The 15,268-nt window shown below is 35.5% G+C and overlaps 2 protein-coding genes across 2 annotated transcripts; both read left to right on the top strand.

The window, feature by feature from the left end:
• The first annotated feature begins 276 nt into the window (after window positions 1-276).
• Window positions 277-14,713, top strand: LOC148587982 (receptor-like protein EIX2). Its single transcript, XM_088513625.1, has 2 exons — window positions 277-3,214; window positions 14,661-14,713. The coding sequence occupies exon 1, from the start codon at window positions 277-279 to the stop codon at window positions 3,160-3,162; it is 2,886 nt and encodes a 961-aa protein (XP_088369751.1). The 3' UTR covers window positions 3,163-3,214; window positions 14,661-14,713.
• Window positions 6,465-11,787, top strand: LOC148587983 (protein N-terminal asparagine amidohydrolase-like). Its single transcript, XM_088516533.1, has 7 exons — window positions 6,465-6,753; window positions 7,043-7,120; window positions 9,597-9,782; window positions 10,973-11,037; window positions 11,150-11,249; window positions 11,356-11,394; window positions 11,497-11,787. Exons 2-7 carry the CDS (start codon window positions 7,046-7,048, stop codon window positions 11,731-11,733), a joined length of 702 nt encoding a protein of 233 aa, XP_088372659.1. The 5' UTR covers window positions 6,465-6,753; window positions 7,043-7,045; the 3' UTR covers window positions 11,734-11,787.
• Window positions 14,714-15,268: the final 555 nt, after the last annotated feature.

Below are 15,268 nucleotides of genomic sequence, written 5' to 3'. Positions count from 1 at the left end.
ATATATATATATTAAAAAAATCTATTTATTATTTGTACCGAGAAAATTTTATGAAAAATGAGCAAGAGTTAGTAGAAAATTTGAGATTAATTTGGCTCTGCATAGATATAACTTCATATTACTATACAAGTTACTGTTAGCCTGTCATTTAACTCTAAATTAAAAAAACTACGGCATGTATTTGTGCCACGTGTACAGAGAAGCGCCTAGAATTCCTACTATAAATACTTGAACCCCAATGCGTGCCTTAGGCCTCACAAGCATTTCAGTGGCAGAATGATTGGCTTTATGTCTACTCTTCAACTCATTCCCATTTTTTTCTTCTCTCTGCTTGGAACTGCATCCTACCTTCAACTTATTAAACCCATTTCATGTACTAAGAGCCCAAATTTGAGATGCTTAGAGCTGGAGAGGAAAGCACTTCTTAACTTTAAAGACAATCTTACAGATCCATCGGGTCGTTTCTCTTCTTGGGTTGGTGATAATTGCTGCAACTGGATAGGTGTTGGCTGTGACAACAACACAGGAAATGTTGTCAAGCTTGACCTCAAAAACCCATTTCCTGCGTTTAATTATTATCATGTTGATCCAAATATATCTCTTTCGCATGAAGAGATGGAAGCTTACAACAAGTCGTGCCTTGGGGGCAAGATAAGTTCCTCTTTACTTGATCTAAAGTATTTGAGTTACCTTGACCTAAGCTTGAATAATTTTGATGGAATCAATATTCCAAAGTTTTTGGGTTCCCTTGAAAGTTTGACGTATCTCAATCTCTCTTTCTCATTGTTTGCCGGAGTTATTCCTCCCCATCTTTGGAATCTTTCAAGGCTCCAATATCTAGACCTCCATTCATTTTCATTTTCCATCAACTTCTATAACTTTTCATCTCAAAGATTAGAGGTCGAAAGTCTGGAATGGGTTAATGCTTTTCCTTCTCTTAAGTACCTCGGAATGAATTTTGTAAATCTTGAGAAAGTACCAAATTGGTTTCATGCGGTTAATATGCTTCCTTCCTTACAGGAGTTACACCTAGTTGGTTGTGGACTTGTTAGTCTTCCTCACTCTGTTTCCTCCATCAATTTTACACTACTTTCAGTCCTTGATCTCTCTTACAACCATTTTAACTCCTTCATACCTCACTGGTTGTCAAATGTGAGTGGGCTTTCAACAATCAAACTTAAGTCCACTTTGCTTAGAGGTACTCTTCCAGTTGGTCTGGGACATCTAACCAACTTGCGTGTCTTGAATTTAGCTGGAAACAATTTAATTGGAAGGATTCCAAACTCATTTGCCAACCTTTGCAACTTGCAAGCATTATATATGTATTCCAACAATATAAATGGGGAGATAACTGAGTTTGTGAATGGCTTATCTCAATGTTCTAACAGCAGCTCTGAAGATGGGAACTTGTCATCACTGCAAGCACTTGCCCTCTCATATAATCAATTGAACGGAACAATTCCAAAAAGCATCGGGAAATTGTCAATGCTTGTTTCATTGGACCTAACAGAGAATTCATGGGAAGGTGTCCTAACTAAAGCTCATTTTCAAAATCTCACCCGATTAAAATCTCTTAGGTTGTCTACGAACCTTAATGCAAAAGGGACCTTGGTTTTAGATGTCACACACGAATGGGTTCCTCCCTTTCAGCTGGAATCTATTTTTTTATCAAAGGTTCAGATCGGCCCAAATTTTCCAGCTTGGCTAAAAATACAAAATAAACTCAATTTTCTTGTGCTCGACAATGCTGGCATTTCTGACACCATTCCGCATGGCCTTTGGAAGTCTTGCCCAAATGTCACCTATTGGAGTCTATCTAATAACAAACTACGCGGGCAGGTACCATACTTTCAATTTCACCCTTTAGCATCTTATTTTGATTTGTGTTACAACAACTTAGAGGGTCCAGTTCCACTTTTTCATAGTAATCTAAGAGTCATAAATCTCGGGAATAATATGTTTTCTGGACCTATTCCAAAAAACATAAGTGAGTTATTGCCCAAGTTGTCTTGGTTGGACCTCTCATCAAATTCAATTACTGGTAGAATTCCCTATGCTATAGGAATGCTAAAGGAATTGAATGGCCTTATTTTGGGAAACAATTCCCTATCTGGGAAACTCCCCCACTCAATGCGACATCTGAGTCCACTAAATGTATTGTCATTGCCCCAAAATTATCTCGAGGGCGAGCTTCCCTCTTTCTTCAGAAATTACAGAAACTTGAAAAGCCTTGATCTTGGAGGAAACAAATTCTCTGGAAAACTTCCTGCATGGATGGGTGAAAGTTCACCATATTTACTGAGGTTAAGTCTAAGGTCCAACTTCTTTCATGGGGACATACCTAAAAAATTTTGTCTTCTTCAATATCTTCAGATCCTAGACCTTGCACACAATGATTTTTCGGGTGCAATCCCTCAATGTTTAGGAAGCTTGAGAAATAAGCAAGGTGATGAAGCTGTTTTTCCAAGATATGATTACCAGATGGTGTTGGTTTCTAAAGGAGTAGAATATCTATATGGTCAGTCTTTTTTTAATCTTGTCTACTCTGTAGACCTTTCGAGTAACAATTTATCCGGAGAAATACCTGAAAATATTACAAACTTCTCAGAGTTGTCCTTCATGAATTTATCAATGAATCATCTCACTGGAAGAATTCCTGAAAAAATTGGAAATTTACAGCTGCTAGAATTACTCGATCTCTCAATGAATGAGCTTTATGGTCCTATCCCTCAAAGCTTTTCTTCGTTGAATTTCTTAAGTCACTTGAATTTGTCATTCAATAACTTGTTTGGAAAAATTCCAAGCGGGAATCAACTTCAAACACTTAATGACCCTTCTATCTACAAAGGTAACTCTTTACTCTGTGGGCCTCCTCTTTCGACCAAATGTTCAGAGGATGAAACAAAACCTAGAATAACACCAAATGGTGGTAACAGAGTAGCCAACGAAAATGGAAGGGACATTGGGTCATTCTCGTTCTACATTAGCATGGCAGCTGGATTTATTGTTGGATTTTGGGGAGTTTGTGGCACACTGATTATTAAAATGTCATGGAGACAAGCTTACTTTCGAAGCTTTGATAATTTGAAAGACAAGATTGTTTTGCTCGTTATGGTCAAAATTGTTCGCTTGCTAAGAAAAGTCAAGTTGGAGAAAAGTTGAGGAGGCTATGGGCACCATTGGAGCTTTCCTCAATATGCATCATTTATATATTGTAAGTTTTTCATGTTACTGTAATAATATATGCTCCAATATAATCTTTATATATATCTATATGCACTACAAGCAATATGGTCTTTAGCGACCAAACAAATAGCGGCGACCCAAAAGTCGCCGCTATTGATGGGTCATTACCGGCGACTTTTTTTAGTTGCCGCTAATGATCCATTTATAGCGGCGACATCTGGGTCGCCGCTAATAGTCGACACTAAAAACCAAAAAAAAATTTCTTTAGCAGCAACAACAATAGCGGCGACTATAAGTCGCCGCTATTAAGCATCATTAGCGGCGACTCTGCGGGGTCGCCGCTATTAAACAACAATAGCGGCCACCCTTATCGCCGCTAATAATACACCAAACAGCGGCGACGTTAGGATCGCCGCTAATGAGAGTCAACAGCGGCGACCCTGAGTAGTCGCCGCTAATAAGTGGTCATTAGCGGCGACTCTACAGTTGCCGCTATTGACAGAGGAAAAAAGTAATTAAAATTAATTAGCGGCGACCCAAAAGTAGCCGCTATTAATGGGTCAGTAGCGGCGACTATTACAAGTGGCCGCTAATAACGCCTCAATAGCGGCGACTATTGGGTGGCCGCTATTGACACGGGAAAAAATAATTTCAATTAATTAGCGGCGACCCAAAAGTTGCCGCTATTAATGGGTCAGTAGCGGCGACTTAAAAAGTGGCCGCTAATGACCCCTCAATAGCGGCGACTATTGGGTGGCCGCTATTGACATGGGAAAAAAGTAATTTCAATTAATTAGCGGCGACTCAAAAGTTGCCGCTATTAATGGGTCAGTAGCGGCAACTATAAAAAGTGGCCGCTAATGACCCCTCAATAGCGGCGACTATTGGGTGGCCGCTATTGACACGGGAAAAAGTAATTTCAATTAATTAGCGGCGACCCAAAAGTTGCCGCTATTAATGGGTCAATAGCGGCGACTAAAAAAGTGGCCGCTAATGACCCCTCAATAGCGGCGACTATTTGGTGGCCGCTATTGACACGGGAAAAAGTAATTTGAATTAATTAGCGGCGACCCAAAAGTTGCCGCTATTAAGGGGTCATTAGCGGCGACATTTTTAGTGGCCGCTAATGATTTCTCAATAGCGGCGACTATAGGGATGGCCGCTATTGACACCACAAAAAAAAAAAAAAAAAAAAATTATAAATATTGGGGCGATGCTATTGATCCTACATATATAATAGAAAAAATTATTTACCAAAAATTCACCTCGAATCCTCCGATAATATGTCATTATTTCTTTTATATTAATTATTGGTGAATTTTTTCTATTTTTCTATTTTCTATTCTTATTTTATATAAAAAATCAATATTTATTTTTTTCTTTTAAAGAAAACAAATTCTCCTATTAATTATTATTGAAGTTTTCTATTTCTTATTCTTATTTAAACGTTTGATCGAACAATTGACCGATCTTGGTGAATTAATTCAATTGATTGTGATAGGATCAAATGATTGATCAAACATCCGATCGATCCAGGTGAATTAGTTCAATTGATCGTGATATGATCAAATGATCAATCAAACATCGATCCTATGAATTAGTTCGATTGATCGTGATGGGATCAAATGTTTGATCAAGCATCCAATCGATCCTAGTGAATTAGTTCGATTGATCGTGATAAGAACAAATGATTGATCGAACATCCGATTGATCCTAATGAATTAGTTCGATTGATCGTGATAGGATCAAACATTTGATCGAATCCTCCGATCGATCATAATGAATTAGTTCAATTGATCGTGATAGGATCAAACGATCGATCATAATGAATTAGTTCGATTGATCGTGATAGGATCAAATGTTCGGTCAAACATCTGATTGATCATAATGAATTAGTTCGATTGATCGAGATAGAATCAAATGTCCGATCGATCCTACTGAATTAATTCAATTGATCATGATAGGATCAAATTATCGATTAAACATCCGATCGATCCTACTAAATTAATTATATTGATCGTAATATGATCAAATGATCGATTAAGCATCCGATCACTCTTAATGAATTAGTTCGATTGATCGTGATATGATTAAATATTCGATCAAACATCCGATCGATCTTAATGAATTAGTTTGATTGATTGTGATATAATCAATTGATAGATCAAACTGGATACAATTAAAGGTTCAATCGAATACTCAATTGAACTGTAAGCTTTTTACATTATCTTAGTGCCTTAGTTATATTGATTTTATATTCTTTTTGAATTTTGTATTATTTTATAATTAATTATAAGATAAATATCAACTTAATGATCTTTATCATAAAAATTTATTAAACGGAAATTTTTAGTTAATATTATAATAATAAAAACATATTACAAGATAAATTTTTTTAAAAAAAACTCTAAATAAATAAATAAATAAAAATTAAAAAATTGTAGGAGAAAGTCCACATAACCCCCTTAAACTACCACTCAATTGACAATGTCCCCCCTAAACTTTCAATTGTGACAATGTCCCCCCCAAACTACAAAAAATTGTCAATGTTCCCCCCAATGACGAAATTACCTATAGTAAAATATAAACAAAAATACTAAAACTTTTAGAAAAAATCTAAAACTAACAAAAAAAAATCCAAACTTGGCCAATTTTTTTTTTTTTAAAATCAATTTTATAAGAAAAAAATTTTAAAAATTTTGATTTTGATTTTTTTATTTTTATAAATATTGAAAATTTTCGTTTTTTTATTTTATTTTATTCTTGTTCTATAATTTTATTTAAATAAAAATTTATGTTTAAAAAAATAAAATTTTCGCTTAATAAAATGAAATTTTTTGTTTTTTAAAACTAAATTAAAAAATAGTTAAATATTATTTTTAAATTAAAATTTTCGTTTTTAAAAAAAATCAATTTTTTTTAAAAAATTTATAGAGATATTTTTGTCTTATTGAGAAATCTATAGGGGCATTTTTGTCTTATTGCTAGCTTTGGGGGGGACATTGTCAATGTTTTGGTAGTTTGGAAGGGACATTGTTACAATTAAAAGTTTGGGGAGGGACATTGTCAATTGGGTGGTAGTTTGAGGGGGGTACATGGACTTTACCCAAAATTGTAAGTATAATTTAAAAAAAAAAAAAAAAAAAAAAAAAAAAAATAATTGAGCTCATTAGCGGCGACTAAGGTCGCCGCTAATGAGTGCGCATAAAAAATTGGCGCCAGCTATTTATATTGGCGCGATTTCTTAAATTTTCAGACATGTTTTATTTTTTTTTTCTTTTTTTTTTTTTTGGATCAAAATCCCTCATCGAAAGCTCTGTTTTAGAAAGCTCTGTTTTATTTTCAGCATTTATTTTTCATTTTTTCAGACCTCCCATCAGTACTCTCTCACTCTCACTCTCACTCTCTCTCTCTCTCTCTCCGGCGAACGTTTCTCTCTCTCCGGCGAACGTTTCTCTCTCTCCGGCAGCTCTCTTTCCGGCGCACTCAACTCTCTCCGGCAGCTCTCTCTCCGGCGCACTCAATTCTCTCCGGTAGCTCGATCTCTCTCCGGCGTACCTCTCTCCGGTATAGTCATCTGAATCCTTTTTCTTTAATGGTAATGAGTGGCTTTGAATCTTGATGCCTTGTGTTTCTTGAGGGTTTGAATTTGGGAATCTTCTTGGTGGGTTTAAGGGTGGAAAAATTTTAGCAACTTTTTTGGGTTTGTCTGTGAACAGCTGGGTGGTTTTTGGGGGCAGAAGATTAGAGGGGTTGACCTAATTTAGGTGTCTGGTAGGGGGATTTCTTTTGGGGCTGTGACAATTTCTATCTATTTATATTTATTTCTCCTATCTTTCTTTTGGTCCTTTAAAAGCTGATGAATTGGGTTTTGTACGAAGTCTTCGACTTCTCAGGCTTTTGGCTTCTGGGTTTTCACCATCTCTCACAACACGTAAGTTCTGAAGCTTCGATTTTCAGCTTTGTACATGCATATGAAAAGGGCTTCTATATCTTGATCATATTTTCTTTGGTTAATTGGATATTTACTCCCGGATATTTTGTATGGTGTTATCCCCTTTGTAGTAGTTTTGGCGTGGTTCTGTTTTTTTTTTTTTTTGGCTTTTTCTGAAACAGCTTTGTAGTTCTTCTTTTCGTGCTCATCTGGATTATCATGATTGAAAATAGCTGAAAGTGATATAAAATTAGTTTGTTGCTTTTGTTTTATTTCTGGGTAATTTATTTTGTTTTTAGTGGTAAAATTATGGAATATGGGGTGATGTTGTTGAGCTTTTGGATTGTATGTAGTGAATTCCTTTATAAAAACTGCTATGCTAAAAAACATAAAAATTTATAGAATGAAGTTATCCATTTTGCTTAAAATTTATTAATTTACAGACAAAGTGAAGTTATCCATTTTCCTTGGGATGCAAACATAAAAATGCCAAACTGCAATGAATTGTTGCCATCAAATAACAGTTATACGCTTTTCTCTCTTTATTTTTTTATTTATTTTTAATGCTTGTCAGCCATCTTTGTAAGGGATAGTGATGTGCATGCACAGTCACATCTATCTTGATGCCATTTAATTCAGCCTTACCATTCCATCTTAGAAATTTCCTATTAAACTGACATCATGCATGGGAGATTAATCATATTTGCTAAGGATAAATATTAATTTAATAAATAAAATTTAAAGAATTTTCTTTAACATAATTCAAAAAAAAAAGCTTGGTAATCCATCCAAAATTAGCACTAAAAACTACCTATGGCTGTACGTATGGCATAGGATATATTAGGTGCACTCATAGGGTAGCCAGTTTTGTCTTGCTATCTCTGTCATGAAGATGATTAATATATGAACAAATTAAAGCAAACATAAGAATGCCCAAATACAGCCATCAAATAACACTGTTTTTTTTCTCTTTTTTTTAGGGGGGGGGGGGGGGGGGGGGGTGGTGGTGGTGCTGTTGTCAGGCAACTTGTTTAGGGATGGTGATATATACAGCCATATCAGCAAAAGCTATGGCCCAAATTCAACGGGCGGTAGCTCATAAAAATATATATATACATATATTAAAATAAAACTATTTCGTCACCATTTTATCATGATTGAGAATTTCAACAATGTTTAGTTGGGAATACTTGTCCGTTGTGTTATTGTTTTATTCACCTACGCAATTAGGTTCTGACATTAAACCCAACAAACCTAGAATGTGACCAAATTATATTAAATTTGCCAGTCAATTGAATAATGTAATTTTAAGTAATAGCTTTTGGATAATCTAATACAAGTTGAATTTACAACTTGTAACAGCAATTCACCTTAATTAGGTTAAGCTACTCCACTAGGCACTAAATAAGTCCTCTTTATGAGTGATTAATTAGCTCCTTTAGCTTATAGGTATTTACCGTATTTTCAGTTTGGCTTGCTTGCAGCGAAACTGAAAATAAACGGTTTAGATTGCAAAATGGGGAGAGAACTTCATTTTCATTGTTTATTTTTGCATTGAAAGATTTATAATGATTTTTTCACCTGAGGCAGATTTATAAGATTTATAACTTCACTTTGTCTGAAAATGGATAACTTCACTTTGCAGAAACTAACATCTTTTTTAAGCCTCAATGAAGACAGAGGTAAAATTTATAGAATGAAACCATTTGTAATTATAAAATTACAAATATCCGTTTTATATGACAAGCATGACATCTAAATGTCAACTTAAATGCTTGGCTACATTATGCGTTTATAGAGTTGCTAGCTTATTGTATGAGTTGGAACCGTAGTGGTAGTAAAAAACTTCACTTTAACCTCTTGAACAGAACTTACGCAATCATTTTCTAAACTTCTAAAAACTCTTTTAGTGTATCAAAACTCGATGTCACCTTATTGTTATGATTTGAGGTTAAATAAGACGAAGTATAGGTGAAATATCCTTTTATACTCTTGTATTTAAAAATTATTACTCAATGTCATTGCTTTTGAGCTCAGTCTCCAGTAATGATACATACTCAATGTCAACTTCTATGTCGAAAATTGCCTAGATGCTTGATGTTAAGTTTGGAGCCTCATATAGCATATCTCCTTTCTCGTGGTTCCCATTTTTTATCAAGTTTAGAAACTTGAATAGTGGCAAGCTGAGTGTACTTGACCCGTGCATGCCTTCAAGCACGCATATTTGTGTAAAATTGAACATCTCTTGAGATTGTGGCCTAACTTTCTTGTACTAGAGGAGATTGGTAATAGATGTGTGTTTCATCATTTTGGATGTGTAATGAGCAACTATGAAATTCTAAATAATCACTTTTTCTCATAGAGAAATATTTCCTGAAGGACTCTGCATCCTGCGTATTATTTGACATGCTTGCAGAATTTCTTTGTTATATTTTGTGAATAGGTAATGGACAAAAATTCTTGTGCTTATGAACAGGGAAGTAATGCCCTGGTTGCTTTGATGGAACACTCCACTCTGGTATCTGTCTCAAATGCTCTCAAGGCCATCCCTGAGAGGAAATTCTCAGTCAATGAAGAGTCTAGCCAGGAGAGATCAAAAAAGAGTAAATGGGTTTATGTGTTCCAAAGAGAATATGCAACTGTAGATCCTGCACTAGTCGATGTATGTTTGTTTCTTAATTTCCTTGGGAAATTACTTGTGATTTTCTGACATGAATGACAGTGCATTGTAAGCCTTTACATGCTTCTCTGCCTAATTATTCTATGGAGTCATTCAAATTGTGAAGTCTTTCTCTCCTCTCCCAAATTTGGATCAAGATATTCCTTTAGCAACATGAATTTCTTGACCCTGCTTAAGAGAATTGGTTGTGTATAATATCTTGGTCATCCATATGCATGAAAGAAAAAAAACTTGTATTAGCATGCACAAGGAGTTACCTCAATTTTGGGGATCATAGACCTTAATACTGAATCTGAACCATCTGTTCATTTCAGCCATTTAATCTGGGTATCTTTTCGGTGAAAGCTTATTGTTGTATGCCGTGTACTTAAGTAAGCAAGACTATCTTAATGCTTTATGTAGTCTCTGGCTACTCTTGTACCTATCCAAGTTTTGTGGACAGGCGACCACATTCATGCACGTTCAAGATTTGAAGAATTAATGGCTGTTTTTTACTTTTTTCATTTGAATGTTCTGTAGTTATTCCTAGTCCTCTGATAATCTTCTGCACACGAGGCAAATGATCCTATTTTGGAAGTGCAAGTAACAAATTTTTCAGATGTTTATTGTACATTCGGTAATGTTGCAATAAACCTTATTTTAATTTTTCTTTTTCTTTCTCTCAAAACCCACCTTCTTTGTGTGAACCACCTGAAAGATATATATAGATTTAATCTTCTTAAAGCCAATAGAAACTTTCCTTTGGCTAAATTTTTACAAGGCTCCAATTTTAAGTTTTAGATACTCAATTGGAGGTTTTATGAAATAGAATTTTTATTTAATAACCTTAAATGTTGTCATATGATGATAACATTTTAACTTAATATATACAAGGCTCCAGTTTTCCTCTGACTAAATCTCCAGGTTGTTGCCAATAGAAACTTTCCTTTGACTAAATTTTTACAAGGCTCCAGTTTTAAGTTTTAGATACTCAATTGGAGGTTTTATGAATAGAATTTTTATTTAATAACCTTAAATGTTGTCATATGATGATAACATTTTAATTTAATAGATACTAGACAGAGCACTGCAGTGCCAGTTAGCATTCTCATTCTCATCTCCACATCTCTAGCTGTTCTTTCCTAATTCCTTTCAGTTAACATTAATGTTTTTTTCCCTATTCACATGAAAAGTTTGTTGGCACTGATGAAGCAACAACCTGTGTGGGCCTTGTTATACGCAACAAGCAAAATGGAATGTAAGAATTGATCATATCAGGGATAGAGAATTTGTAGGAGATTTTATGAACTACGATCAAATTTTATTGTGCTTCGTGTTGTTTTTCTGATTCCTTTTTTTTTTGCATGCAGGACCTCGGTTGCTCATATGGATTCTCCAAATATTGTAGATATGGGCCTCTCTCAGATGTTATCACTTGTTGTTGGTCAGAACTTGGATGCCTACTTGGAGGTATTCTTCCTTATTTCCCCAAAGTTTTGTTTCTCAATGATGATTTCTTCTATTCACCTTGATCACTTCTTCATGGATTGAAATTCTTGCATAATACCTCATGCAGGTGCATCTAGTCGGTGGTTTTGAAGATGTTTCTCCTAATGTCTGACTGGGATCCTCTACTTTGTTATTGATTTTCCAGAGATGTAGTTATGCACTCAGAGTCAGAATAACTGAAGTTGACTCTGTTGAATTTTCTATGCAGTATGCTAATTCTAGGACTAGATCAAAAAGTGGTGCGAAGTTGGAGGGTTATTCCTATCCTTTGTGTGCCAAAATTGTTGAAAGTATGTGCATTAGACAGGAGAAGTTTCACATCCGGACTTTCTTCGTTCTTGGGCATAACACCAGAAGGGATTCTAAAGGGAATGCATACCCCATTTTCAATGGATTAGCGGTCAGATTAAACTTTATGGTTCTTATATCTTATTGTCTTTGTTGAGTTCATTTAAATTGACTGAAGTTTTATTTGAAGGGAATGGAGTATTTTCTTTTCGATCTGGGAATATTAAACTTTTCTTAGCAAAATATTGGTTGTCTTCCGTGTGATCATGTGGTCTAGGGAAAAATTATTAGCTTGCACATGTAACTATGCATCCTTAGCTTCAATCTTGTACCCAAGCTCTTAGGAGTGAGCTTGTAAAAGTGAAAAAAAAAACTTGAGAATTGTGACAGAAAAGGCAGCTATTTAGATACTCAATGCATGCATACTTGCATACCACTCTTTGCACTACTGTAAACTTTATAATCTAAACCTGTAGCTCTAGTGGATTTGCCATGTAAAGTTTCAGCTAGACAAAAACCCAACTGCAGAGAAATGAACCTAAATATGAATTCAGATTTTAGTAATTATGACTGGAAGTAAATATTTACAAATGAGACAGATGCTGTTATATGGAGGTTCTTTTGAAGATGAAGTAGTTTACTATATCGACAACATTATACAAGACAGATTTTGTTATTGACTACTTTTTGCCTTGGTGGGGACATATAATCACTAAACTAGTTACATGTCCGAGATGTACTCTAGTATGGACTAATGGCGTGATGAGGAATATAGTCACCAAACCTGTTACATGTGTGGTTTTATGGTTTATGACAAGATATTCGGCCTTTATAGGTTAACATATACATTCGGCCTTTATTATTTTTTGGACATAGTTTGTGCTCATAGGTGAAGACTCAAACCCTTCAATATATGTAAGGTTTGTTGCTCTTAGGGTCCACAATTCAAAGGCAAGCCTTGGATTGGGTGGTTTAGTTTGATTGACTTGGCATAAGTTTACTTTTGATTATAACCTTATTGTCCGGACGTCCCCAACATGTCATTATTTTGTGTTGTTGTTTCCCTCTTTTCATTTTTTGTTTCATGATAAGAAGTGAATCCTTGAATCCACTTGTCCTTCCATATGCAATGCTTGCACCAACTTGTTTTAATGGTTTACCTATTATTCCTTTGCTTGATGAGATGAAGTCCTTTATTATTTTTTGGACATAGTTTGTGCTCATAGGTGAAGACTCAAACCCTTCAATATATGTAAGGTTTGTTGCTCTTAGGGTCCACAATTCAAAGGCAAGCCTTGGATTGGGTGGTTTAGTTTGATTGACTTGGCATAAGTTTACTTTTGATTATAACCTTATTGTCCGGACGTCCCCAACATGTCATTATTTTGTGTTGTTGTTTCCCTCTTTTCATTTTTTGTTTCATGATAAGAAGTGAATCCTTGAATCCACTTGTCCTTCCATATGCAATGCTTGCACCAACTTGTTTTAATGGTTTACCTATTATTCCTTTGCTTGATGAGATGAAGTCCTTTATTATTTTTTGGACATAGTTTGTGCTCATAGGTGAAGACTCAAACCCTTCAATATATGTAAGGTTTGTTGCTCTTAGGGTCCACAATTCAAAGGCAAGCCTTGGATTGGGTGGTTTAGTTTGATTGACTTGGCATGGGTTTACTTTTGATTATAACCTTATTGTCCGGACGTCCCCAACATGTCATTATTTTGTGTTGTTGTTTCCCTCTTTCACTTTTTGTTTCATGATAAGAAGTGAATCCTTGAATCCACTTGTCCTTCCATATGCAATGCTTGCACCAACTTGTTTTAATGGTTTACCTATTATTCCTTTGCTTGATGAGATGAAGTCCTTTATTATTTTTTGGACATAGTTTGTGCTCATAGGTGAGGAGTCAAACCCTTCAATATATGTAAGGTTTGTTGCTCTTAGGGTCCACAATTCAAAGGCAAGCCTTGGATTGGGTGGTTTAGTTTGATTGACTTGGCATGAGTTTACTTTTGATTATAACCTTATTGTCCGGACGTCCCCAACATGTCATTATTTTGTGTTGTTGTTTCCCTCTTTTCACTTTTTGTTTCATGATAAGAAGTGAATCCTTGAATCCACTTGTCCTTTCATATATATGCAATGCTTGCACCAATTAACTTTAATTATCTCGAGCGATTTGACTATAAATAGGCTTGATGTAATTCTCATAATTGTTATATAATAACATCTATTATAAGCAGGTCCTTTTTTTTTTTTTTTTTTTTTTTTTTTTTTTTTGTTTTTTTTAAATATCATTAGCGGCGACCTCAATGTTGCCGCTAATGATTTTTTTATTTTTTTACGATTATCAATAGCGGCGACCTAGATGTCGCCGCTACTGACTATCAATAGCGGCGACCTACCAGGTTGCCGCTATTGATACTAAGTAGCGGCGACATCTAGGTTGCCGCTATTGATTATCAATAGCAGCGACCTAGAAGGTGGCCGCTATTGATTATCAATAGCAGCAACCTAGAAGGTGGCCGCTATTGATAGTCAATAGCAGCCACCCAGATGGTCGCCGCTATTGACTGTCAATAGCGGCGACATTTTTGTCGCCGCTATTGACCATCATCAGCGGCGACACTCGGCCCATTTCAAGCTTTTTTTGCGGCAACAAAAAAAGTCATTAGCGGCGACTAAAAGTCGCCGCTATTGACCCATCAATAGCGGCGACCCGAAATGTTGCCGCTATTGATCATCAGTGGCGGATTACTACCAGCAACTGAATAGCGGCCAAGGGTCGCCGCTATTGATCAATAGCGGCGACATTTTTCTCATTAGCGGCGACTTTGGGTCGCCGCTAATGAGCAAATTTCTTGTAGTGATGAATGATTTTAAATTGTGTTAGACATTTTTATCTTTTATTGCATCTCATTTTCCAATAACCATTTGTCATCATATAGAAAATATGATGAACAAGCAGTTGGCTAAAGACAAGACAAACCCTTCATTCGTTTATGTTATGAGCCTTTCTATGTATTGAAATAAACATGGTGATCAATAGACCTTTTTTTTTTTTTTTTTTGGAGTTATTGCAGGTGTGGGCTGTTACGTGTGCATGGCTGATGGCTGCAGTAGTTATGAGTAATTGACAGCAAGTTATCCTCATCGCTTTGGTGTTGTTATTTCGTTGTATTGTGTTGAGTCGTGTGTCAGTTGTAATTCTTGTTAGTGAGGGACTATATTTTCTGCGTATTCGTTTTTTAAATATTGCATTGCCATGGAATAAGAAAGCAGTCAAGAACTTTGTGCTTCTAAGATTAACATCTTCTTTATTTTCCAGAGTGTATTTTTCGTTTGGATTTATTGCATGTAAATGAATCAAGAGAGTGGATATCTAGAAATTTCGTGTGTATTTTTGTTTTTTTACTTTTTGAGCGGATTAAAATACATTTTCAATATAACTAACTGGATCTCTCCAAAAGGTAGCTCAATCTGCTTGGGACCACACCTCATGAAGTGGAAATCACTAGTTCGAATCCACCTCCCTCTCTTGTGTGGACATGTCAAAATACATTTTCAATATAACTAACTGGATCTCCCCAAGAGGTAGCTTAATCTGCTTGGGACCACACCTCTTGAAGTGGAAATCACTAGTTCGAATCCACCTCCCTCTCTTATGTGGACATGTCAAAATAATAATAAT

Source organism: Corylus avellana, chromosome 1, assembly GCF_965113065.1.
Source record: "Corylus avellana chromosome 1, dhCorAvel1.hap1.2, whole genome shotgun sequence".
Taxonomy (NCBI): Eukaryota; Viridiplantae; Streptophyta; class Magnoliopsida; order Fagales; family Betulaceae; genus Corylus; species Corylus avellana.
The sequence above is the reverse complement of the archived record's forward strand: the minus strand, read 5'-3'. Positions and strand labels throughout refer to the sequence as shown.